Raw genomic sequence first — 26587 nt, 5'->3', positions numbered from 1 at the left:
GGCAGAGGCGCAAAAATAACTCAGACACAGCAGCGCCATCTATTGGTCACATTTTAAACAAAAAGGCACAGAGGATGCGATTATTTCAAGTTTATTGTCTTTGTTGAAGGACAGTTTGCACGAATTGATAAATACACATAAAAAAACAAGAACAAAACTCATGAGGTTTAAAAACCGTGCAGGCATCCGGATCATTTTTTAAATGTACAGAACTTCAAATATCCCTCTAACATTGTCCGACTGATTCATCCACCACGTCCTCGGATCTTCACAAAGTGTTCAAGAACTCCTTCACCTGGAACAGAATAAACGGCAGTCAGCTCGGTGTGTTGCTCACCCGTGTGTGCAGAGCTTTGCGTGACGCCAACTCTGCTTGTGGTTTTAGAGGAAGTGAAACCGTGAAGAGGAAAAAATAAAAACTCAATGTTTACCATCAACACAGAACAGCTTAATAAGCAGTTCTGTGTCTCACGCTGCATTTATGAAACCCTGTTCGATGCAGAATTGAAAGGTCAATACCAGGGATCTTCTAGTCTACATAGTCCTTCAAAAGTTTCCACATCACCACTGTGGATATGCAGTTTTTGCAATAATTAACATTTATGGAGCACCTTGCATTTTTACAAGATAGTAAATTGATCTTTAGACTGTGGCTGTCAAAATAGCCCTCCAGCCAAAATAAAGAAAATCAGAGTTTTCTAGCATCAGTGGCCGTTTGAAGACACAAAGCATCTTTGGAACGGTCATTTTAGTTACCAAAGATAATATATTATTGCAAACAGATAAATCAGGCAGATTTATTTTGACTCTGTGGTTGAAAATTAATTTAAAAAAAGCTTTTTAATAACTTACTTTAGGTAAAACCTGAGCTCTGAAAGGTCCTAAAATAATTAAATCAATTGAAGAACAGATTGCTGTTTCGGAATGCTTTAGCTTGGAAGGGTTGAGGACATTGAGAGTTTAGACCTCGGCGAGAACCATCGTCCACACATGGAGGAACATTTAACCACCATAGAAGCTTCGTAGGAGTGACAGACCGACCTAAGTGACTCAAGCTGGAGGCCTCAAAACTTCATTAAAAAAAACTGATTCAGTTGAAGTAAAAGATAAAGCCACTGCTGAGGAAAACAAACAAAAATGATATAAACATCTGGATTATTTTTTGGACAAATGTTCTGTTTTCTTCCCGTTACATCTGGACTCAAACTGGTCACATTCAAGTAAAAAAGTCAAAGCAACCTTCAAACACAGAGGTGGTAGTGTAATGATCAACAAGCTCACTCCTGATTGGTGAGAGCAATTGTCATAGAAACACAGACCTCCGTCTGATCTTGACCAAATACCGCTTACTGCCGTCATCAGGCTCCAACATGCCAGCAACTTTATCAATCCAGTTCTCATTTACAGTCGATAGTTAAAATGGAAAGAAACAGGAATTTGTGAACTGTCCAAAAAAAGTCTAATAATTCCAAAAATGATGTCAATGTAAACTCAAATCAAAGATGACCTTCCACAGCCGTTAAGGTTGGAAAAACCTCTCGAAGAGTTCACGACTCTTTTCTGCAAACTATACTGGATTCCACAAATGTGAGAAGTCCTCACCGACAGCTGATCCTACACATCCATCCATCCATCCATCACATGGACTGGTTTATCTCAGAAAAGTGGGGTAGGTTTGAGGATTCTATGAAGCTCTCCTCCCTTAAAGACCCAACCCAATGAAATTAGTGTTTTTAACATGTTCTTGTGGCCTTTTTCTGAAGATGACGGACACATGTAAAGAAAATGAAGCTCAACATTGAGTTTCAGAGTATTTCTTATTCCATTTGTTGAATCAGGAGCAAACAAATATGCTGGGCGAGCCACAACCTCCCTACTCTAATCTCTCTGCAGTGCTGAGGGGAAGGGGGCGGCGCTGAACGCCACAGTCTTCATTTCTAATGAACTCCTGCCGCTCTGCAGAAACTATGTCCTAAACCTAGAAAACGACACAGATGTTTTGATTTTGGCTAAAAACAGCATTATCCTAATTGAAAAGACCACTGGAAAGGGTTTGAAAATAGATCAATAGATGATCACAGTGGAACTTTATTTCTAGCTCCGATGCAACATGGCGGCACAAAATTAAAGACGGTCAAAACCCACGGTGGGTCCAGTTGACATTGAAAACCGTGGGGTCACTGAGTGCACCACTGCATCCATTCAACAGCTGATGTCACGCTCTGATTGCTGTGAATAAATATACGGTAGACAGTAGAGCAGGCAGGCATGGCCGTTGTTCTGATTTTGTTTAAATAGCCTCGTTAAACCACATTCCTGATGGATGTTCTACAGTCAGTTAGAAGAAATGTTATCACAAAAGTAAAGATTTTTATACAGATTTACTAAAAAACCTCAATTTCAACTTTATGAATCATTACCACATGGGGGTGATATACATCCCCAAAGGGGCATCTTGACCCAGGCCAGAGTCCTGTTGTTAAGGTACATGGTCAGAGTCAACGTTTCTATGGCAACTACTCTTGCCAATCAGGAGTGAGCTTGTTGGAAGGCCACACCCCTACCACTTGAAATGGGGCTACACCAAATCTGTCAAAAAAATGTTTTTTTGTTTTCTTTTTTATGTTTGACATGGGTATCTGATTGGTCCGTTTATAACTTGAATAACTTGCACCACAAACCAAAAATATGAAAAAAATGTGGATGATCAAGGATTTTAATGTTTAAAAAAAAAGGTAGCAAGCAAGACTTTAAAAGAAGTCTATGGGATTTTGGCTACTTGGAGCCAGCAGACACTTCCTGTTTGGAACGCCATGAGCCGTCAGTATTTCACCACAGCAACCACCGAAAGACCTCCAGATGGTTCTACAGCAAAAGGCTGCGTTTCGGACGCACCTGTAGTTTCAAACCTCGTCACGTGCCGAGAAAATTCATTTAAAAACAACAAAAGAAAAAAATAAAACAAGGTTCTTTTCTTTACAGTATAGAAGAGCAGAGGGCGCGCTTCAGCGCCAGAGTACAGGCGGGATTCTGCTGATGGTGCAACATTTGATCCATAAGGGACGGAGTGGTTTTGTCTCAGTCGAGAACAGCAGGTCAGCTCCACACCATACAGACGCCTTGATGGTTCATGGAAGAGCGCCCATCATGTCGACGTGGAGAAAGCCTTTGACCACATGCCACCACAGTTGAAAGCTTGAAAGTTTTGTCTTAATAGATCCTTAATTTTGGGGTTTTAACACAAGTGAAAATCTCTCATCTTCCTCCAAATACTATACTTCATTAAAAAACTATCTTTTCGTGACTCATGAAAGGGTTCGTTTGGTTCAAAGAGCTGCAGAAAGAACGCCGACTTTCTAAGGAGGTCCCTCACCTTCTCGATCATGTCGGCGCTCTTGTTCTCGCTTTCTTTAAAGTCTTCGTTCACGTCGATGGTCAGGACCGGAACGTCCTTCAGATACTCAAAATCCATGCTGAGAAAGAAGAAACCAGACGTTGATGCGGCCGACGTGCAATCGTTTACCAGATAAGCCACACAATCGCCATTTAAAGAACCACTCCAATGAAAAAAATCTTTTTTTTTAACATGTATTCATTTCCTTAAATTTTTATAACTCAGGAGCAGACGATAAATCAAGCACTCACTTCATGGTTTTGTGCTGCAGCCAGCTCTCGTGTTTGAAGTGGAGCTTCTCCAGGTACTCCAGGGGGATGTCCTGCTCCTCCTGCCTGCCTCTCAGGTGCAATCTCTCCAAACATTTCTACAAAACACACGGATGCTTGGATTGAGGCTACCGTAATTTTGGTTTAGAAAAACGGATACGGAAGCAGAGGCAGGATGAAGGTACCTCCGGTGAAGCTCTGAGGTAGATGATGCCATCCAGCTCGATGTGCTTCCCGAACTGTTTGTGCAGCCAGCCGTGCCAGTCCTGGTACACAGACCACTCCGTCTCATTCAGGCATGAACTCTCATACAGGTTGGCTGCAAAAATGTATCTGAAACAACCACAAAAATGAAAGGATGTGTCATAGTAAAACCTTCAAATAAAACATTAACGCTGAGCAACAAGCCTACAGGATCCGAGGGGCATACCGGTCGCTGTAGATGGATCGCTCGAAAAACTGCACGGGGTTTTCAGCGTCCCGAAGCTTCCCGTTGGCGGATTTAATCTGCGCTCGGACCCGGCTGATGCAGGCGTAGCTCTGGAAGGTGTAGGCCCACCTCTCTGGCTTCTCGTACATCATCTGCAGGACATTTCCTCCACTTCTTTGAGATGCAGTCAGCTCCTGCAGCATGACAGGGTTCTGTTTTTTATAACTGTGCAGGTACCATTAACAGCTGAAAAACCCAAACAAGTCTAAATGCATCAGTGAGAACTCAACTGCGGCAGCAGCGCTTTCAGAGGATGAAAGCACCAAACCTTCTTTTGTTTGCACTTTGCAAAGTCGCTTCAGGGTTTCATCAGATCCCTCTTTTGATCTACGAATGCTGTTGCAGTCACTCAGTTTTTTTTGTTTTTAATTTCGAAGAGGTGCAACCAGCAGGTGGAGCCGAATCTGTAGCTGCAGGTCAGAGGAACTGCAGCAGACAGATCCTAGTTTCAAAGCATCATGGTTGACCTTCAGTCTATCCAGCTGAGATCAGATGGATTTTATTCATCCTACTAGGCACCAAAAACACAGTTTTTATTGGAGTTTGACTATAATTTTTGATTTATAGGTCCATAACATTTTCTAGTCTTCAGTTACCCATATTTCCTGTTTCAGACAAGCCTCTTTGTCTTGTTCTGATGCTTTGACAGTGTAATATAACCTCTTTGACTTCTTACTTCTTGTGGTTCATAACTTAAGCACCATTTTAAGCAAAACAATGCCTAATTTAATGTTTTCATGTCTTCTCACCAGAAGACAAAAAGAGCCTGATAATATCACTTGGTGGGTGTGTGAGGTAAACAAGTGTATGTGGGCTGTGACATGCTCAGCTGTGCAGGAGGGGCTGCATGCGTTCCCTTGGGTGTGTGATCAGTTAACAGCAGCCGCTGCTGATATTTGAACAGCTGCACTCCGCAGACAGAGGAAGGCTGCGCAGTTCTGCAGACAGCTGTCTGCATACATGCTCAGAAAACAAATGTGTGGGAAAGATTTATTATTAGGCTACCCTTCTGAATTTCCTGTAACTTAACCCTTGTGCTATCTTAGATGACCCCACCCTCACATTGACGGATAAAGGTGGAAGGATTTCATGTAATCCGTGGACACCAGTGAAGATCACAAATCATTGAAGAAAAAAGGTTCAGCGCACTGTCTAGTGGGTCTAGATGACCCAACTCCCAATGGTAAAGTGCCTAGGATAGCACAAGGGTTAAAGTGCTTTTAAGTGGGCGTGGTCACGTCATGACGGGGACAAGTACCTCAAAGTCGTTCCCTGATGTTTGGACGTTGCACCACCTAGCGATGGGCTCCGGTACTACCTCCCAGTCCGCGCTCTCCTGCTCCAAAAGGCGCACAAACGTCGACTTTCCAGCCGCTAAATACAATTATTCGCCAAGTTAGTTTAATAAAGAATGGAAATAACCAATTCTATAAAACCATTAGGGGTATTTTAGATTTAAAAAGAAAACGTTACGTCAAAAGTGGCACTAAGAATTTAGCATTTCAACGTAAATCTTAGCATAACGTTTTAAAAACATATTTTGGCAGTGTCACAAAAAAGTAGATGTGTTTTTAGAAAATAATTATTTATCTTTTCGTGAATACTTTGCAATAATGACTCACTCACCGATGTTGCCCTCGATGGAAATGCGCTTTATCCTTTTCTCCATCGAGTCGTTCATGGAGTCGTTCATTGGTTCGGGGCACGGTCTTTTCGGATTAAAAGGCATCTCTAGAAATTAAGTACAGTTTCTCCTTTTAATCTGAACGGGAGCTGCAGCTGCGGCGGTAAATGCTAAATTAAAAGTTGGCGGCTAAACCATAAGACAGGAAGCGGAACATAACTCAGGCTCCGCCCCGGAAGTAACAGCTGTTCTGCCTTCAATGTAAACAAAGCTCACGCAAACCTTTTTTTTTTTTTACTTTATTATTCAAAACAAATGGAACAAAAATGCATGACAAGAATAATAGTCATAATAATAAGAATGCCAGGGGATGGTACATGTTTTGTAAAATAGATATTACAAAATCAGATTACTCTGCATTGAAAATGTTCAAAGACGGACAGTTTTCATAAATACGTATGGCCTTTTTGTTTAAGCTATTAGAAATAGTGTGCAAATAAGATTTGAATTATTTATTTATTGCAGGGAAAAATAGTTGTGATGAAGAAAATTTTGATTTGTGAATATAACATTTACTAAATATTACAATTAGATTAATTGCCAATTTTATGTTTGGTTTTATTTTATTTTCGTGTAGGCCAAATATGATCTATTCAAATTTCATCTGAAATTGTGAATCTGATTTGTGATTTATAAAACGTGCACATTCTTTCCAAATAATTATTTAGTAGTGTTACAGTTCAGAAATAGGTGACTGATTGTTTCTGGGTGTTCTTTACAAAGAGTACAGTTGGGGTCAATTGTCTTATTATATCTGAGCATGTTCGTGGGAGACATCTCTCATCATGTTATTGATTAGTAATTTCTGATGTAGGGTCCAAACATTTTTCCAGGGAAAGTCAGAAATGAATTTTCTCCAATAGAAGACAGCAGAGGGAACAGAAGTGAGCGACCTTGGGAGCAATTTTGTGCAGATAACTCAGGCAGGTGTTTACCTCGGTTACTCCCCTAAGGCGGTTCAGTTAATTAACTCACCTGTTCAGCGTCCTATTTAAGTCCAGGTGTGTAAGCTGTTCATCCTTCTTTACTGCAGTGCTGGGTTTGTCGCCCACCCTCATCCCCGGCTTCCACCTGTGAGCTCTGTTAGGGGTAGTTATTGCCCAAAAGTTTATGGAAATTTGTCTCATGGAATTACACGGAGTCTTATGCCAAACTAAAAGAATGTGAAATGCCAACCAAAGGAATGTGTAATGTAAACTAGAGGTATATGTAACGCCAACTAGAGGAATGTGTAATGCCAACTAGAGGAATGTGAAATTCCAACTAAAGGAATGTGAAATGCCCACTAAAGGAATGTGTAATGCCAACTAGAGGAATGTGAAATGCCAACTAGAGGAATGTGAAATGCAAAGTTAAAGGAATCTGAATGCAAACAAAGAATGTGAAAGCAAAACAAGGATGTGAAAATATATTACTGCATGAGTTGTCTGACTGAAATTACATTTTGCTGAAACAGGGCACGTATAATCTTGTTTTTTCGGGCACAGTTGAAACAAGATTTTCCAACAGCGGTGTCACTTAGAGATGTTTTCATCAAGTAGAGTATTTTTAAAGAGTTCACAGATTTCAGTAACAGCATCAAAAACAATGGCATACTCTTTTGGAGGAACAGAAAGGTTTGTATTTAAAGTTAAATTCTACATATCTGAGTAATTGACCATTGTGGTTAAAGAGCTGACCCTCCAGTAGGATACTACTATCAAACCAATTATTGTAAAATAAAGATTTGTTCTTGTAAAGGATATATCTGTTATTCCAAATAAAAAAGCTTATGAGGGGAAAAATTGTGTGTATAAATAAGTGCCCATGAAAGAAGACTGTCAGTGATAAGCAGAGAGTTTCCCTGGGATTTTGTAGATATTATAATCACAAGGCAGAAGAAAATGGAGACCACCTACGTTAGCAAACATGTGATGAGGGAAAATATTCCAAATGGAGAGTGGATTTTTTAAATATTATTTAATTCAGTTTATTTTAAAAGTATTATCTGAAGTAGTAAAGTCAAGAAAATTAAGGCCTCCGTTTTTCATAGGAGTTCAGTAATACAGATTTTTTTAAATAATGAATACGGTTTTTCCAGATGAAGTTTAGCAACATTTGGTCAATAGATTTAAGAGTCTTATTGTCAAGGTGCAGGGACAGAGCGGAATAAGTTAGTCGAGAAATCCCTTCTGCTTTGGAGAGTAAAATCCTTCCTCTCAGTGTCAGGTCTCTCTGACAATTTCTTGGCTTTATCAATTAGGGAAGTGAAATTCAACAAGCATCTTTCTAAATGCTTTCTAAACTATTTCAGGTAATTTTATCACTAAATTGTTTATAAAATTCTGCCGTTAATCCATCTGATCCAGGAGATTTGTTATTTTTAAGGTGGTTAATAGAGAAAGGTACTTCATTTTCTAAAATAGAATCACAAAGATCCCGTTCAGAGGCCTGTATTTGTTGTATATTATAGTTTAAGATGTGGTCAGGATCTTCACTGGGTTCACAGGCATACAGTTTACTGTGGAATAGGCTAACATAATTTGCAATACTTTTGGGATCAGAGGTAATCTGGCCTTCAATTAAGGTCACGCAAACCAATGAGCTAAATCGCTAGAGGAGACGTCACGTGATTCTTCATGAGAGGGGAGCACCGCCATCTTGGTGAGGTAAAGGAACTGCTGCAGTGCATGCATGTGAACACATTTTTTGCAAAATGCCAGTTCATTTTGCGGGTTTCAACTGCCAAAATCTGAGAAATTAGTCCACGAAGGAGGAAGGCATAATATTTCACAGGTAAGTACTATATTTTTTTTCCTTTTAATGCTGCAGGGGCAATAGGGGTAATAGTACACATGTTGACATGCATGATGCTGCATGATGTACGTATAATTTGTTGTCGACATAAATGTAAACTTTATTTTGTTATACCTGTATACAGCATACTAGGACTACTAGATTTCTGACTCAGTGACTGAACTTTTCTTGCAGGTTTCCAATGGATTCAGATTTAAGGAAAAAGTGGGCCTTAGCTATCAAAAGAGCTAACCCAGATGGATCACTGTGGTACCAACTAGCAATACAGTCTGGCTATATCAAAAAAACATTTAGTGGAAACAGATTTTGATAAGACTGGCCAGACTGTTGGATTGAAACCCGACACCATACAATGTGTTACACAAATTGATCACTCACATGAATCAGTAGGGTTAATCTATTGTTGACTTTTGGACTTATTATTGATTTATTATTATTATTTTTTATTGACTTACTATTAATTTATTATTATTGTTATTTATTATAGAATCAATAACGTATTATTGGGATTTTCTAAAAATTTTAAATCACATGTCAAAGAGGTCTAAAACTTCTAAATGTTTGGAAATTATTTTTAAAAATCATTTGTAATAATTCCTTTTATTTGTAAGAAGTCCTGTAACTATGCATTTTTCATTAAAGTTTGAGCTTTTGAGGCTGACTGTATCTCTTATTTAACAACAACAAATGCAAATTATATATATATATATATATATATATATATATATATATATATATATATATATATATATATATATATATTCTAACAGAACCTTGTTCTCACATCTCTGTTAGAGTTCTGTTAGGGATGATGCCTGACATGAGCTTCCATGTCCACAACATGGAAGCTCATGTCAGGCATCATTGCAACCAAGATAAACAGGCACATGGATCAATTCATGAGTAACACACAGAAGGGCATTGGTAGACACTCCAGAGGAGCCAAACACCAACTCCTGGTCGACAGAACAGTCGCCCAAGACTGCAAGTCACGACACACCAACCTGTGCACAGCCTGGATTGATTACAAGAAGGCCTATGACTCAATGCCACACACATGGATCACTGAATGCTTGGAGCTGTACAACATCAACAGGACTCTAAGAGCCTTCATAGGAAACTCGATGAAGCTGTGGAAAACCACCCTTGAAGCCAATGGGAAGCCACTTGCACAAGTGTCCATCAAATGTGGGATATACCAAGGTGATGCTCTGTCCCCACTGCTGTTCTGCATAAGTCTGAACCCCCTCAGCCAAATAATCAACAAGACTGGCTATGGATACCGACTCAGAAATGGGGCCAACATCAGTCACCTCCTCTACATGGATGACATCAAGCTATATGCTAAGAGCGAGCGTGACATTGACTCCCTGATCCACACCACCAGGATCTACAGTACTGACATTGGGATGTCATTCGGGCTCGAGAAATGCAGCCGGATGGTGACAAAGAGAGGCAAGGTAGTCCACACAGGAGGGGTCTCACTCCCAGAAGGAACAATAACAGACATCAAGGACAGTTACAAGTACCTTGGAATTCCCCAGGCAAATGGCAACCTGGAGCAGGCAACAAGGAAAGCTGCAACAGCTAAATACCTCCAACGAGTAAGGCAAGTCCTGAGAAGCCAGCTCAATGGCAAAAATAAGACCCGGGTAATAAACAGCTACGCACTGCCAGTTATCAGATACCCTGCAGGAATAATAAGATGGCCAAAGGAAGAGATACAGACCACGGATGTTAAAACACGAAAGCTCCTCACCATGCATGGAGGGTTCCATCCCAAATCCAGCACACTGAGACTGTATGCTAGCCGCAAGGAAGGAGGCCGAGGACTAGTGAGTGTAGAAGCCACTATCCAGGATGAAACATCCAAGATGCATGAGTACATCAAGCTCAAGGCCCCAAATGACAGTGTGCTCAGTGAATGTCTCAGGCAATGGAGAGCAGAGGACACAGTGCTGGAGGACAGATCCTCATGGGAGGACAAACCCCTGCATGGGATGTACCACCGGACCATAACTGAAGTGGCTGATATCAAGAAGTCCTACCAATGGCTAGAAAGGGCTGGCCTACAGGACAGTACTGAAGCGCTCATCCTGGCAGCTCAGGAACAAGCCCTGAGCACCAGAGCGATAGAGGCTCAGATCTACCACACCAGACAAGACCCAAGGTGTAGGCTGTGCAAAGAGGCCCCTGAAACAATCCAGCACATAACTGCAGGATGTAAGATGCTGGCAGGGAAAGCATACATGGAGCGCCACAATCAAGTGGCTGGAATAATATACAGGAACATGTCTGCAGAATATGAACTGGAAACCCCAAGGTCAAAATGGGAAACACCTCCGAAGGTGGTAGAGAATGAGAGGGCAAAGATCCTGTGGGACTTCCAGATCCAGACTGATAGGATGGTAATGGCAAACCAACCAGACATTGTAGTGGTGGATAAAGAACAGAGGAAAGCCGTTGTGGTGGATGTGGCAGTGCCAAGCGATGGAAACATCAGGAAGAAGGAACATGAGAAACTGGAGAAATACCAGGGACTCAGAGAAGAACTGGAGAAAGCCTGGAAAGTGAAGGTGACAGTGGTGCCTGTGGTAATTGGAGCACTCGGGGCAGTAACCCCCAAGCTGGAGGAGTGGCTACAACAGATACCTGGAAAGACCTCAGACCTCTCAGTCCAGAAAAGCGCAGTGCTAGGAACAGCTAAGATACTGCGCAGGACCCTCAAGCTCCCAGGCCTCTGGTAGAGGACCCGAGCTTGGAGGAGAAACCACCCGCGGAGGGTGAGAGGGGCGTTTTTTTATATATATATATATATATATATATATATATATATATATATATATATATATATATATATATATATATATATATATATATATATATATATATATATATAAGCTACTTAGATGCGACTAAAGGAAGGCTATAGAAAGCATTCACATGTGGGCACCAACAACCTCACCAAGATGGCGTCGTGCTCTGCGATATAACTCTTTGGCGCAAACGTTTAGCAAAGTCAAAGAATAGAGGAAAAAAAAGAAAGAAACTATGTTAAGGGATTTTTATTGTGAAAATGAAGCCTAATGTCTAAGTTTAAAATATTTTACTGGGGTATTTAACCCTGAAGAATCCAGGGGATCAAATTCGGCTGCGCTTCTTTTTTTAATATATATATTTTTAAATTTTACATTGGGTGGAATAATATACAGAAACATGTGTGCAGAATATGAACTGGAAACCCCAAGGTCAAAATGGGAAACACCTCCGAAGTTGGTAGAGAATGAAAGGGCAAAGATCCTGTGGGACTTCCAGATCCAGACTGATAGGATGGTAATGGCGAACCAACCAGACATTGTAGTGGTGGATAAAGAACAGAGGAAAGCTGTTGTGGTGGATGTGGCAGTGCCAAGCGATGGGAACATCAGGAAGAAGGAACATGAGAAACTGGAGAAATACCAGGGACTCAGAGAAGAACTGGAGAAAGCATGGAAAGTGAAGGTGACAGTGGTGCCTGTGGTAATTGGAGCACTCGGGGCAGTAACCCCCAAGCTGGAGGAGTGGCTACAACAGATACCTGGAAAGACCTCAGACCTCTCAGTCCAGAAAAGCGCAGTGCTAGGAATAGCTAAGATACTGCAGGACCCTCAAGCTCCCAGGCCTCTGGTAGAGGACCCGAGCTTGGAGGAGAAACCACCAGCGGAGGGTGAGAGGGGCATTCTTTTTAAATATATGTACATATATATATCCCCTTATTTTTATTGTTTTGCCTTTAAAATTTAACAGGGTAATTTCTTATCTCCATATTGATGCTTTAGTGTTTCCTCTGCATAACAGAGAAAGCCCCAGAGCTTTCTGATGCTTTTCAATTTGCTGAACTATTTTTGAAAGGACTGACTTTTTAGGACATTTCACTCAAATGAACTCTTCCATTTCAAAAGGGGATATTCTGACTGACCCATATTGAGGGTTGTTCATAAATCAGTGAACCTTATAGAGTTGTAAATAGTTAAAATGTGTTAAGATACCAAGCCTCACTTTTAACCACACACAGTTAATATACTTTTCAGAAAAAGTATTTTTCTTGTGACAATAAAATTATATTTTTCTGAGATAAACTTTTTTTTAACCATCAATTGAGCTAAATAAAGTTTGAAATGCATGTGTTTTTGTATTTGAAACATTATTAGGGGCATATTTTGTCTTAATCACTGACCTACTTCAGACTTAAAGGCCTCAAAAGAATTTTAGCTTTGTCCTAATTGAAAAATCTTTAATTTCTGGCAACATTTGTGGCGTGAACCCCACCTGCACCCAACAGTAGCCGGGAGAGGCTCCAGAAACCTCGTGAATCCCCGGAGATTCAGCAGGTTTGGGAAATGAATCAAAGGGATTTTGGTAAAATTTCAGTTATAAAACAAATCTTGGAAAAACTAAACTGAAGTTAACACAGTGGTGAGCTGCATAAAAATGTATATTTTTGTTGATAGCTCAATTGTTGGCTTAAAAAAATAGAAACAAAATAAAGTCTAATAGCAAAAAGTATTTTTAACTGTCCAAGTATACTTAGTTTTTCCTAAGAGACAGTATATTTAGAGTTTACTTTTTATATCCTATCCATATAGTATAAACTTAAAATGTTTCAATTTAGTCTTAAGTATTTCGTTTTTACATTTCCTCGTACATGGTCTATAGTATACTTGTTATAGTTATACTCAAGGATACTTGATAAAATAAATTTCAGTTGAACTACTTTTTGCTAAGGGGTTCCTGTGATCTGTACGCATTAGCCGATAACTTTACTTTTTATTTTTAAAAGGCAGCTAGGAAACTTTTATAGGGATCCACTTTTGTAAAGCGATAATTTAGCAGAATATTTGAATTACTCACTAAAAGTGAAATTTAAGAGTTTAATTTTCGACAAATCTAGAATTGAGATCAAAGCCGTTAAATGGATGTCAAATGTTTTACCTCGTACTTGATGTCATATTTTGAGGTGAACTATTTAAACCACATTTCACACTTATACAACAGGCAACAAAACAGCTATATGTGGATTTGATTTGACCAGTAAATGTATATATATATATATACACAATACCAAAAGAGACATTTTAGAAAAAAAGAGACATTTTTTAGAATCAAATAAGCATCTTCAAGTTCTTAAATATTTCTGATAAAGAGTCAAGACCACCTTTTTATTTGCTTTGTAAACAGCATAAATTAATTGGTTTGACCGAAAAACCCCTACAAAGCCAAGATGTACAAACAATTTATCACTCATGACACTGAAGGGAAAAACTGTTTTCTTTCATCACAGCTTCTCTGACACTGTCATAAATCTGGTGACCGGTAACATTCATAATAGTTAGGCAAGGAAACAGAAATTCAAGATAATAAACAAGTAAAACAAAAACAAAAATCTAATACAGATAAAGAGGCAGCCTCTAAAAAGACTCTATGCATTCATTTAATCAAAAGCGACCCATTCATGCTCGCTGAAACTCTTTCAACTCAGGTCGAATCCTCAGTATTTATACAGGTGCATCCACTAGTACTTCTTTCTCACAGATTTCAGGTATAAAAATGGTTTTGAAACTAAAGCTAACAGCAAAGTTCTTCTAGTTTAGTCACACCCAATTAAATCACTGTCAAGAAAGTTCTATTAGCCGTGAAGTATCAAAGAGCCGGCCGTAAGTGTCAATTATTGCATAGTGAACTACACTTTGACATGGGGAGGGAAGCGTGCGTCTGCAGCTCGGCGAAGTCAAACCTCGCAAAAGCGTGAAGTAAAACAACGCTTGTGCCTTCTAGCTGTTTCAGAGGTTCAGTTCTTTAACATTCATTTGGAGAAAGGAGAGGGAGAAAGACGATGCGTCACATGATGCAGTCTATGCGGAAGAGACATTCAGTCAGAGGTTATAGGAAACGTGTTCAAAGTGCTTAATGGCTTTGAGATGGAAGCAGCGACGTCCCAATCCTAGAAAGATTCCTTTTTATTTCCAAGCAGGGAGTTCAAACTCTAATCTATCGGAGGAAATGTATGTACAGTTTACCTTAAAGTCTATGGGGGGGGGGGCACACAGGAAAACATCCAACTCCAACTTCTACACCCTTCGTGTATCACAGCCTGCACTGAACCCTCAGCAGACTTCTGGACAAAATAAAGGCGCGGCACATTTTTAGACCAAGTACTAAAAGAAAAATGTAGCGTACAGCCGGGCTGTCCAACCCTGGTCCTTGAGATCCACCGGCTTGCGTGCTCTCTGTTTTCACGATTGGCCGTGAAACCATGAAACCCTCTGGCTAACCAGCAGAGAGAGGGGCGGGGATGGCCGGGAAACCCGGTGGATCTGGTGCGTCGGGGTTGGGCCGCCCCCCCCCCCCCCCCCCCCCCCCCCCCGGTGTAAACCTGAAATATGTCACGTATGGCCTTCATCTTCTGATATAGGGCAATTATGAGCCAATGCTAGGCACTTAGGGTTTTTGTATTGACCGAACAAAATGAGAAATCGAATCCCAATCCTTCTCGTCGAACAAAATAACTACCAAAAAGGCTTAAACTGCTTCATCAACGATGTTTAGTATTTTTGCTTCATTCCCTTGTGTTTGACTGCTTGAAAAAGAGCCGCTGAAAATCCAAATAAAAAGAAAATCTGTGCAACCTAAGAGAGCATTAGTGTAAAACAAAAAAAAAAAAGAAAAGAAAATACTCTACATGTAGGGATTTTTTTCTAAAACAGCTAAACCCCTTTTTTCTCTATTCATAATCTACGGTTTGTCAATTCAACCTGTAATCCCTGATTAAATTAGTACTGTTGCCTTAAACTATCCAAACCCTTCCTTCTTCCTGGCCTTAAGATCATTTCCCCTAAATGGAAATATACTATATACTGCATACATACAGCCAGGGGGTGGTGGGTATCTGTGCAAAAACTAGAAGGAACAATAAAAAAAAACAAATGGGGACAATGCTGTTTATCTGTCTTTGGTCGTCAGTTTCTCAATCAGCTCCTGGAGTGGGACCAGCTCTTTTCTGTCGATGAGGTTGAACTCCTGAAAAAGACAAAAACAGAAACAGTCAAACACTTCTCTGGCACATCCTGAAACCTCTTACAGAGAGATGTCGGGCGGTTTTGGCTTGAAGAGTTAGAAAAAGTTGGAAACTTCAGCCCGACTGTTGCAGGACCTGCTAGAGACTGAAAGAAGTTTTGACCACAAATGAAAAAGAAAACCGTCTCCTGTTTTTCTGACTGTTACAGGCCGATGAACAACTTCCCCTCCTCAAGAAACCCCGTTTACCAAAGACAAACCTTCTAGCTTGGTTGTGTCAGGGCTCCTGCTGATCTACAAGTTAAATTTAAGACTTTTTAAGGCCTTCCGGAACAGAATTTAAAAGAAAAACTGTTTTATCAAAGATGGAAAACATAAGACTTAAGTTAAACTTAAGTAAAAGAAAGTTCATACAGATAAAACAATGCAAGTAAAAGTATTGAAAGGAAAAAGTTTTTGAGTTGCTAGTTAAGATTGAATACAGTTAGTTTATTTATCTATTAATTTTTTTCAGCTTAATCCACTTTGCATTACTGTTGTATAAAAAGTATTTCCAAAAGAAACTTGATAAACTTGCGACAAATGAAAAAAGAGGAATTATTATCATCCCTTCAGATATTATTGTGGCAGAAATTTACAAACCAAAGTGGATAATCAGATATGAAAATCAACTTTTTAAAAAAACATTAAAACAACTATAATTCTTCTCGAAACCACAAACATTAGATCTTATTTATAAATGTAATATATTAAACAACAGCTGAGATGTTTCGCATTTTTTAAATGACGAAAAAAGGTATATCAAACTCAATAAAAAAAGAAAACGAGTTTTTGACTATAATTAGTCTTGAATACATCGTTAATTACCAATTAAATTGATATATTTGCAGTGTCAATAATTGTATATTTTGTTTGGAAAACTTACCCTCAAAACACCAAAAAGTTCTCAATGATTGATGTTCAAACAACATTTTAACTCTCCCACTGTTCTTCCAATTAAAAACGTGGTCTTTCCAGTGACAGCGACAAATAAAAGTAGGATTTATAAAAACAACACACCCTAAATGTCTCACATTTCCATTTTTGTTCACCAGAGGTGTTTGTATACTTGTGTGCCTCAATTTACTTTGGTTTTTATCTCAAACAAAGTTATAAAAAGTAATAATGTGAACATTTTTGATGAAAACTACAAACATTTTTTAAAATAAATATTTTTGAAATTATATTTTAATTTAAAAGAGTGTATTCAAGCCATTCATTATAAAGACATTTGTTAAAAAATTCCATATCTACATTAAAAATGTCATGTTGTAAATGATATAACAGTCACATAAAAAATGCGAAAGGTTGCAAATGCATCCTTTCTGCAAAGTAAAGTAACTTTTATTAACTGAATGAGTTTCCTTTGATGTCATGAGCAGCAGGAAATGCCAAACGTTTCATCAGACCGAAAATGGAGTTTATCAAAATGTGATGAAAGGATATGCAGCTTTATGACTACACTTTTTTTTTTTTTTTTTTTTACATGTGTTGAAACACAAAGTGGTGTGACTAATATCCAAAAATCGTCCAGCTGCTATGAGGAGTCATGCTCGATGGTTTCGGATCTCCCACCTGAACAAAGAAGATGAAGTGTTTGAAGGATGTGTTGAGGTGGGCCTCCTCCTGCAGCTGCATGACCGAGTCAAAATGCTGGTGGTAGATGTGAGCATAGACCCTGAACAGGCGCTTTAAAATGGTCTTCGCCACATTCAAGAAGTTCTTCTTGAACGGGACACCTTGTGGGCGAGAAAGCAGCGCAGGTTAGACAAAAGATTCTCAACCTTTACAAATCCAACCATCAAGTAATATGCAGTCCAGATTTATTTTTTTAACCCTGTGCGTTCAGTTTATGTCCAGTTGGCAGATCTATGTAAAAATGGGAGGGAATGAGCTGCACTTTTGCTCAACCATTCTTCTGGATTGCAAATACACTCACAGGCAGGTCATAGCATGATTTAAGGAACAATCATGGCAGCTAAACAGATGTGCCTCGTGGAAGCGACATGCGAAGTGCTCATGTGTCGCTCTCTGTGAAGCAAAAAACGTTCATCTCCCAGAAGAAACTATTCCAGGTGACAAAAAAAAAAAGGAATCAACCCGTCAAACGGTAAAAATACTTCCGACAAACATCTGTGTCTATTCTGAGGCCATAAAAAGGAGGAAGTTGTTGTTGGGTGTTTACTTGCTATCAGGATGTTCCTGCTTCTGAGCGGGAATGAAGCTTGTGGTCTTTTCTGGCACAGCAAACACCAGCTCTGAAGGTTCTTTGAGCGTGAATTCAACGCCATTACTCTAAAGAGGGCGGATTCAGTGCTTCCACTCTGGCATTTATTTCAACTGGCTGCCATCCAGTGGAGAGAAAAAAAAAAAAAAGGTCCACCTTTGATCTTTTTTCAAATCGTTCCCAGTGGTCTTTTAATAATGATTATGCGATGATCAAAACAGCAAACCCCTAAAAGTTTGCCTTTGAGTTGTGGCTCCTCCCCTCCCCGTGGCTGAAAGCTTGGAGCAGGGAACTTGTGGCCCACCCCGTGTACTTTTTACATCGCAAATACGCTCGTTTTCTTTACAATTTGAACAAAGAAATGCTTGGAAATGCATATTTGATCTTAATTTCCTTAATATGTATGTCCATCATCAGAAAAATGCCACGAGAAAATGTTAAAGTCAATTTTCAATTTTCATTCACTTTGCTGTTAAAATGAGATTTGAATACATTGCTGGTACGCTGCATGCTCTTCTTGTGCATGTGTTCGATTCCTCCCGGGACGCAGACTTCCTCCCACAGTCCAAAAACGTGCTTCAAAGGTCAACCGGTGTCTCTAAATTGTCCTTAGAATTGTGCATGTAGGAGAGTGTGCGACCCTGCAACAGACTGGTGACCTGTTCAGGCTGACCTCCACCTTTGCCCACCAGTAGCTCCAGAAACCCAGTGACCCCAAAATGGATTCATCTGAAGATGAATGGATGGATGCATTATGGGGTACCGGTAATCATCTCCACTTGAACAAAAGTTTGCCAAAACGACAAAAATAAAAGTTCCTTCCACGGTCAGATAAGTGGGATGAAGCGTCTCAGTTATGGCTCAGCAGTGGATCTCTCAGGCAGTGACAGTGAATGCGGTCGATTATTTTCTATTCAAAACAAAAGGTTTTGAAGCAGCTTTGATCGGCCTAAGGGTTCAGTGCAGCTAGAAAACAACCAAGACGACCGGAAAGCAGAAGCCGAAGCATACCGATCTTTGAAGGGAAAAGGGTTTCATCGTCAAGCTGGTCCTGCACCCAGGTCATCAGGTAATCGATATATTTAGGGGCGGAGCATTTGATGGGTTTCTTGATATTGGTTCCGTCAGCCCAGTGGTACTCATACCTGCAGAAAAGCCATGGTAAGTGTGGAATTAACGCAGGCTTGTGATTTTAATTCATGATTTATCTGCAGCATTCAGCTGTGCCAAAGAACACCAGCGTTACTGAGCATGGCGGCTGTGAAGAAACTGGTTTAGCAGCACAGAAGTGTCTCACTTACTTGGGACCAGCAGACATGATGGGACACTTTTCCTCAGTGCAAAAGTCTGTGACGGTGCCGTACAGCATGTTGATCTGGTTAAAGAAATCCACAGCTGAGAGGAAAGAGAGAAAAAAAAAGAGATAAATACAGAAATAAGTACACGGCGTTTGTGCCAACAGCAGCAGCTGCCCACTACACTCCACAGCCTCGCCCAAACTGTTGACCAGGACACACTCCAGCTATGTGGCCCACACTGTGTAAGCACTCATTCCCACAGGCACACAGCCAGCTATCCACTGCTCGGCCTCCACATCAACGTGCACTGGGGCTGGAGTGAGGAATTACTGCATGTCCGAGTGGACGACCTGTGCAGTGGGGTCTTCTTCTGTTGTGTTTTGAAACTTTTATGGCTTTTTTTTTTTTACCCAAGATTTGATTCTGAACTAATTCTTGGTTTCAGAATCAAATATTTTATTTAAAAATATACAATTTATATATTTTTTTTATTTATTTGATTAACTTGTATTTATATATCTGCCACTTATCTTCATGCTTCCCTAACTTCAGGCAGTTTTTGTTGACATATTCTGTGATAAAGCTTGGTTTATATATTACATTGGAAGGCAATAAGTCTACGTTTGTGCCCATCTATGAATTCAATAAAAATAGAAAATAGAAATATGCATTTATGGATTTCATACAGGACATTTCACTTTAAGGTGACAGTACGTTTCTGCAACCTTTGTGTCATGATTTGTGCCTTAAAATAAAAGCTCAAATTGCTGTGTACGCTTCTAAAGGTTTGCTGTGTTCACCAAGTGATTAAATTAGCTCATGTCAATTATTATTCCAGCACCAGTTTGGAATGAACGATTTAAAGTGGCTCCACTTCCTGAAGTCCTCTCATTGTGTGAACAGGAAGAAACACAGGCTATAACCAATGCTCGTCAGTTATTCACTGATACCATCACGGTCTTCCTCGGAACTAGACGGTCATCATGTGACGTGCACTTAGAAGACCAGCACAACAGAAATGATTATGAGTAATAATCCAGGAGGGGAAAGTTTAACGGATTTTGAGCAGTAATCACCGGAATCTGTGACGGGAAAACTCCGATGTAAAATGATAAAAGAGGTCAAATATTTCACAATGCCCCAGATGCCATCCGATACTTTAAGAACACATTAAAAAAGGTAATAAATTAAATAAACAGATCCAGATTATCCTCGATTTTTTTTAAATTAACCCATTTTATCTTGTAACACTTAAAAAGTGCACTCCTGTGAAGTGGATTGAACAATAGTGCAACTATCAACTATAATTAAATATGTATCTATTAACTAGTAAAATAGGAGATAATTAGTCACATGAGACAGTTTGGTAGCTTTTAGGGCAGCACCATATGAGAAAAACTCACGATATGCGATATTAGTGATCATTATTGCTATGACGATTTAACTTGCGATACATAAACAAATATCAAAACATCTAAATACATAATTTCTATTTCAACGCAAAAGTGTAATTTATATAAGAGTCAACTGAAATTATACTCTAAAGGACCCTAGTCTACATAGGAGGCAGGCCTCTCAACATCAAATGGCTCCATCCGAACAACGTAAAGGCTTCCACCCGATTGGTCAAATGCATAGAGGAATTTATTTGATTCGTTGCCAAGATTCTTTTAGCACATCATCATTTACTTGACTTTTGCAAAATGCGTACTACACAGCTTGATTTCGCGATAACGATAAATTTGCGATTTATTGTGCAGGCCTAGTAACTCTATACCTTCAGAACCTTTGAACATTTTTTAACCAATGTGATTAAAAACACAGACAGGGGTGGTGGTTCCCCTCTTTAAGAAGGGGGACTGGAGGGTGTGTTCCAACTTCAGGGGAAATCACACTCCTCAGCCTCCCTGTGAAAGTCTATGCCAGGGTACTGGAGAGGAGAGTCCGTCCGATAGTTGAACCTCAGATCCAGGTACAACAGTGCGGTTTCCGTCCTGGTCGTGGAACAGTGGACCGGCTGTACACCTTATCTAGGGTGCTGGAGGGATTGTGGGAGTTCGCTTATCCAGTCCATATGTGTTTTGTGGATTTGGAGAAGGCGTTCAACCGCGTCCCCCTTGGTATCCTGTGGGGGGTGCTCTGGGAGTATGGGGTCCAGGGAGCCTTACTGAGGGCTGTGCGGTCTCTGTATGACCGGAGTAGGAGCTCGGTTCGCATAACCGACAGTAAGTCAGACGAATTCACGGTCCACGTTGGACTCCGGCAGGGCTGCTCTTTATCCCCGGTTCTGTTCACAGGTTTTATGGACAGAATTTCTAGGCACAGCCAGGGCCCGGAGGGGGTCTGGTTTGGGGACCACAGGATTTCCTCTCTGCTTTTTGCAGATGATGTTGTCCTGTTGGCTTCATCGAGCCAGATCCTCCAGCGTGCATTGGGGCGGTTTGCGGCCGAGTGTGAAGCGGCTGAGATGAGGGTCAGCACCGCTAAATCTGAGGCCATGGTTCTTGACCGGAGAAAGGTAGTAGTGGGTGGAGGGTCCCTGCCCCAGGTGGAGGAGTTTAAATTCCTTAGGGTGTTGTTCACGAGTGAGGGAAGACCGGAGCGTGAGATTGACAGGCAGATCAGAGCGGCGTCCGTAGTTATGCGGTCGCTTTATCAGTCTGTTGTGGTGAAGACAGAGCTGAGCCAAAAAGCAAAACCGAAAGAACGAGGTCCCGAATACAAGCGGCTGAAATGAGCTTCCTCCGTAGGGTGGTTGGGCGCTCCCTTAGAGATAGGGTGAGAAGCTCGGTCACCCGCGGAGAGCTCGGAGTAGAACCGCTTCTCCTCCACATCGAAAGGAGCCCGTTGAGGTGGCTCGGGCATCTAGTACGGATGCCTCCTGGACGCCTCCCTGGAGAGGTGTTACGGGCATGTCCCACTGGACGGAGGCCCTGGGGAAGACCCAGGACACGCTTGAGAGACTACGTCTCTCGGCTGGCCTGGAAACGCCTCGGGGTCCCCCCTGAGGAGATGGAGGAAGTGGCCGGGCAAGGGAAGTCTGGGGATCTTTGCTTAGACTTCTCCCACTGCGACCCGGTATCGGATAAGTGGAGGAAAATGGATGGATGGCGATTAAAAATTCTTAAAAATTAAAAACGACTTTCTTCTGGAAATATTATTGCAGCACGGATCTAATGATGAGTATTCATGACGAGCTCGTATCAATGTAACCATGGATTTTTTTAACGTCCCATTTTCCTGTAGCTTGTGAAGAAGGTCCCTTAGCAGCCATGTCACTCTGTTAGCAGCACGGAGAGAGTAATTCTCATTAAAAAGAAATAAAAATCTAATCGTCTTTCTGTTGAAATGCCTTCAAATGTCATTGTTTTCTTTAAAAAAAACAATAGAGACACTTTCTTTCAATTTTAATTATATATCAAAAGAGTTATTGGACCAAAAAGTCCAAATGTGCATGTCCTGCTAAATTTATCGAACCTTTTAGTCCTGTTCAAACTAGAACCATGTTCTGCTGCGGTTCACAGCAATAACATGTGATCCATTCATGATATGGAAACTTCTACTAGGGCTTTCATTTGTTGACATGCATAACACTGATCCTAATAATGAGGAAATGTCCGTTCCCTGATCAGGATGCAGCATCTGATTCCAATCAGAACCAACTGATCAGGCCAGATTTTCGCTCATGTGATGGGATCGTCTCAAACACAAACTGCTGAATGAAGTTGCCAAAGTGGCAGTTAGGGATAAAAAAAATGTCTGCGGTAGCTTTTTAGAAAACTAGAAAACATCCAGAGACATGAAAGAAACCCCCTCTACCACGCCGAGTCATTTGCATCAATTCAGAAAAAAAGTAAACAAGGATCTCACGGCACACTTAACATTCACAGACTGTCCATAATGAAGCTACACAGTCATTCGAGAGGCTGCCAACATCCAACACCCTGATACTTCCGCCGCCAGCTGACTCATCAGGTGGACTAAAGAACAGTTCAAGAACAAGCTAAACCAGTAGAACTCTAACGCAGATTAGTAGGTCAGCTAAACAAAAGCATTCTCTCAGCGGTCTGAAACAAAGATACAGTAGAAGGATAGTACTTACTATTCACTGCAACCCACTCATTTAAGTCTTCACCGTCGGGCAGCATGACCGCCATGCGCAGGTTTCCACTTCCCAGCGTGGCCTCGGCATGTTTCAACAGCTCGTACTGGTGAGAGCCCTCCGGGATATTCTTCTTGGGCTTGAACGTTTTGGATGAACGGTTTCCACTGTGAGTCACATTTTAAAAGACAAGGACAAACTGTGACAATCGAGCAGGCAGACGTCATGTTGTAAGAGGTTCCTCCACCAAAAAAAAAAAAAAAAAATCTGGGTTGTTTTCAGAAAGCTCGTTAAAAGAGCTTTGAATTGAGAGACGAGAACAGCTAGTCTTTCTTTGTGGACTTCTAATGAGGCCATTTAAAGAGCTTCAGAATTCCTCTTGATGCTCCATTTAACAAGAACTTTTGAGTCATCAAAGCATGACGCCTCAGTCAACAAGTTTGTTATTTGACAAAACAATATGAAAATATCCTCTTTGAGACACTTTCACCAGAACTAAATAAAAAAAAACGTACTGCTGCAACACATGAGCGCTATTAGTTTAAAGACAAATAAGCAGATTTCTCTTTTAGAAAAGGCACTGTTTTATGCTTTTCAGACTCATCTATAGGGGCTTCAACAAACTAACTCAACACAAACAACATAGTGACTGGACTAGACTTTTGGACCCATAATCTGACTGTTGGTAAACGTGAGACTATAAGACAGTTGGAAAATTACAGTTTTGACCTGTATTTGATGAAAGAGCCTGCTAAGGAAATAAAAAAAGAGATAAATAACATTTGTTTTGAGATTTAGAACCCATTTTGATAAATGTATACAGTTACATCAAGTCCCCAACATACTTTGACATTTATATTTATCATTTTGTTAAGTCCCACTTTGATCCTTTTTATTAAAATCAATAAAATTGAAAAAAAAAGGTTGACATGGTTTCTGCATAACAGCCTCCGTCCTGAGACTGCTAGCTTACAGCCCTTCAATAAAGACACACTCAGAAATGCAATTCTACGCTTCATTTTCTTAATATATGTCCTCCATGACAAGAGCACGTTAAAAACACAATTTTCCATTGGAGTGGGTCTTTAAATGATCACTGGCTACCTTGAACAGATGTTACATTTCCAGAGCTAACATTGACAGGTTTTCGCAGCATTAGGATGAGGAGATTATTTAATTATAGTGGGAAATATTAGGTGTGGAAGTGGAGTTACCATTTCCAACAAGAAGCAGGAGTTGCTTTTTAACCACAGACGCCTCGTCCTTTTGCTTCAAATAACAAAAGCTATAAAATGCCTTGGAGCTGTAAACACAATCCTTCCCAAAAGGAGGCATCAGATTGCTATCAGAGCAGAATATTGAATTTGAAGGAGCTGAAAATACACTGGGTAAGTATCTGAGGAATATGCCTATTTTTCCCCATCAGAACCAACAATTACAGTTTAATTATTATTTATCTTCGTTGTAATTTTAGTAGAACGTTGTTAAAGTTTTTTTTAATTACTATGTTGATGTTTTAATACCTAAAATCGAAGGTAAATTATCAATTAGTAGCAATAACTCATATTAAATTCTTGTATTGCTCATCATGATTGAACCTTTTCTTTATTCAAAGGTGGAAATCTTCACCAGTTTTTAGTCAGTACATTTTCTATACATGTCACTAGTTACAGATTGGCTAAATGTCCTCGACATAGATCCTTATCCTGAGGTTGAAATTCAGCATTAAATGATTGATTTATTTGTTTTGTCTAATGAGGGCCGAACTAGCTCCTGTTCCAAAAACGCTGTCACCAGCAAATACACAGGTCACAAAACAGCCCACTTAATTCGTATCGTTTCAGGTTTCAACGAAAGGTAATCAGTTGTTTTTTTGAATCAGTATTTACACATTTCCTTGTATTTTTAAAATAAGCTTGGAGTCGCAGTTAATAATATAGCGATTTTACATAATAATAGGGAAAAAACACGTTGGGCAATTAAAACGAGTTGTCTCAATTCAGGAAATAGTCTGCGCCCGATATATGATGTCGATAGCTAGGCTCCTTCCTTGTTGAAGGTGCACTAAATGCGCACGTACAGGACATAAAGAAAACAAATCAATAAGCTTAAACTCACAAAAGAAAGCTCATGTTTCCCAGAAGCGCAGAAAAATGTCCCTCAAAACAGCAATGAAGTCAAGAGATGAGCCGGAGCCGACCCGAGGAATTGTTTTACAACTAAGTCTCAAGCGTCTTTCTCTTTCTTTTTGTTGTCCTTTTTTCCCCCCACACAGTGGTTCTAGTGAAACATCCAAACTAAATATAGCTATTCCGCATAATAACTCGTCGGAGAAAGAAAAAGAACTGGTTTGTCCAACTGAATCAGCTTTCTTTCTGCATCTGTACGCTGAGAGGCAACAGCGCACTGACGCCGTTTCACTTCTTCGTCACACCGCCAAACAGAGACTGCTCAGGTGTGTGCTGCCATCTAGTGGAGGAAAACGTTGAGCGCCACTGGGTCACCCTTAAAGGGACATTTCAACTTTTTGAGATGGGTTTTTGTATTGGGGACTGAGTGTAAGCCTTTGTTTGTTTATTATTATTTTTTTTAATCTATTTAAAACGAATTATCTCCCCGATTTAATTCACTCCTCATATCCTTCTCTGTCACATTTGCTTTGCTGGTGTCATTAACTGCATCAATCTGCTTTTTGATCTCCCTCCATGCAGCTAGAACCGTCAGCATCCTCTTACAGATGCATTCAGGGTCCATCCCTCTTGCTGTTTTTATTGGATTAAGAACCTGAACACATCAAGGCCAAACTTACCACATTTAAAATTTAACAGCTCAAGAGCATCTGGAAAAACAGTACAAAACCACATCTTTTTGGAGGTACTTTGTCAATGGTTGTGGAATTTAATCACTATATTTATTGTTTTTGTTTGTTTGTTTGTTTTCATATGATTGACAAGTACTCCTCCTATTTACCCTATTACCAAAAAAAGTATTTCTCCATGCTGAGATTAGCAAAATAAACAAAAATGACAAAAACATTCACATTCGCATGTAGTTGCCCTCTCCAAGGCAAGGCAAGTTTGTTTTTATAGAAGATTTTTGCGCACAAAGACAATTTAATGTGCTTTACATAAACATTAAAAGAATCATGCAAAAGAACGATTGAAGGGGTGATCATCAAAATAAAAAATGAAAGAAAGTTTTAAAGGAACTGAATATAAAATAAGCTTAAAGTAAC

At 40.1% G+C, this 26587-nt stretch overlaps 2 protein-coding genes across 2 annotated transcripts; both read right to left on the bottom strand.

Annotated features, from left to right (window-relative positions):
* Nucleotides 1–75: 75 nt before the first annotated feature.
* Nucleotides 76–6008, bottom strand: dck (deoxycytidine kinase). The gene is made up of 7 exons (XM_004074515.4): nucleotides 5780–6008; nucleotides 5412–5527; nucleotides 4094–4287; nucleotides 3849–3996; nucleotides 3646–3761; nucleotides 3374–3473; nucleotides 76–295 (listed from the first exon to the last, which is right to left on the bottom strand). Exons 1-7 carry the CDS (start codon nucleotides 5880–5882, stop codon nucleotides 269–271), a joined length of 804 nt encoding a protein of 267 aa, XP_004074563.1. The 5' UTR covers nucleotides 5883–6008; the 3' UTR covers nucleotides 76–268.
* Nucleotides 6009–13801: 7793 nt separating this feature from the next.
* On the bottom strand, nucleotides 13802–25813 carry LOC101175251 (MOB kinase activator 1B). The gene is made up of 6 exons (XM_023960795.2): nucleotides 25471–25813; nucleotides 23353–23519; nucleotides 19254–19347; nucleotides 18964–19097; nucleotides 17301–17464; nucleotides 13802–15689 (listed from the first exon to the last, which is right to left on the bottom strand). Exons 1-6 carry the CDS (start codon nucleotides 25482–25484, stop codon nucleotides 15612–15614), a joined length of 651 nt encoding a protein of 216 aa, XP_023816563.1. The 5' UTR covers nucleotides 25485–25813; the 3' UTR covers nucleotides 13802–15611.
* Between the last annotated feature and the right edge of the window lie 774 nt (nucleotides 25814–26587).

The sequence above is a fragment of the Oryzias latipes genome, chromosome 12, assembly GCF_053564925.1.
Source record: "Oryzias latipes strain Hd-rR chromosome 12, Olatipes_Hd-rR_3.1".
NCBI lineage: Eukaryota > Metazoa > Chordata > Actinopteri > Beloniformes > Adrianichthyidae > Oryzias > Oryzias latipes.
The sequence above is the reverse complement of the archived record's forward strand: the minus strand, read 5'-3'. Positions and strand labels throughout refer to the sequence as shown.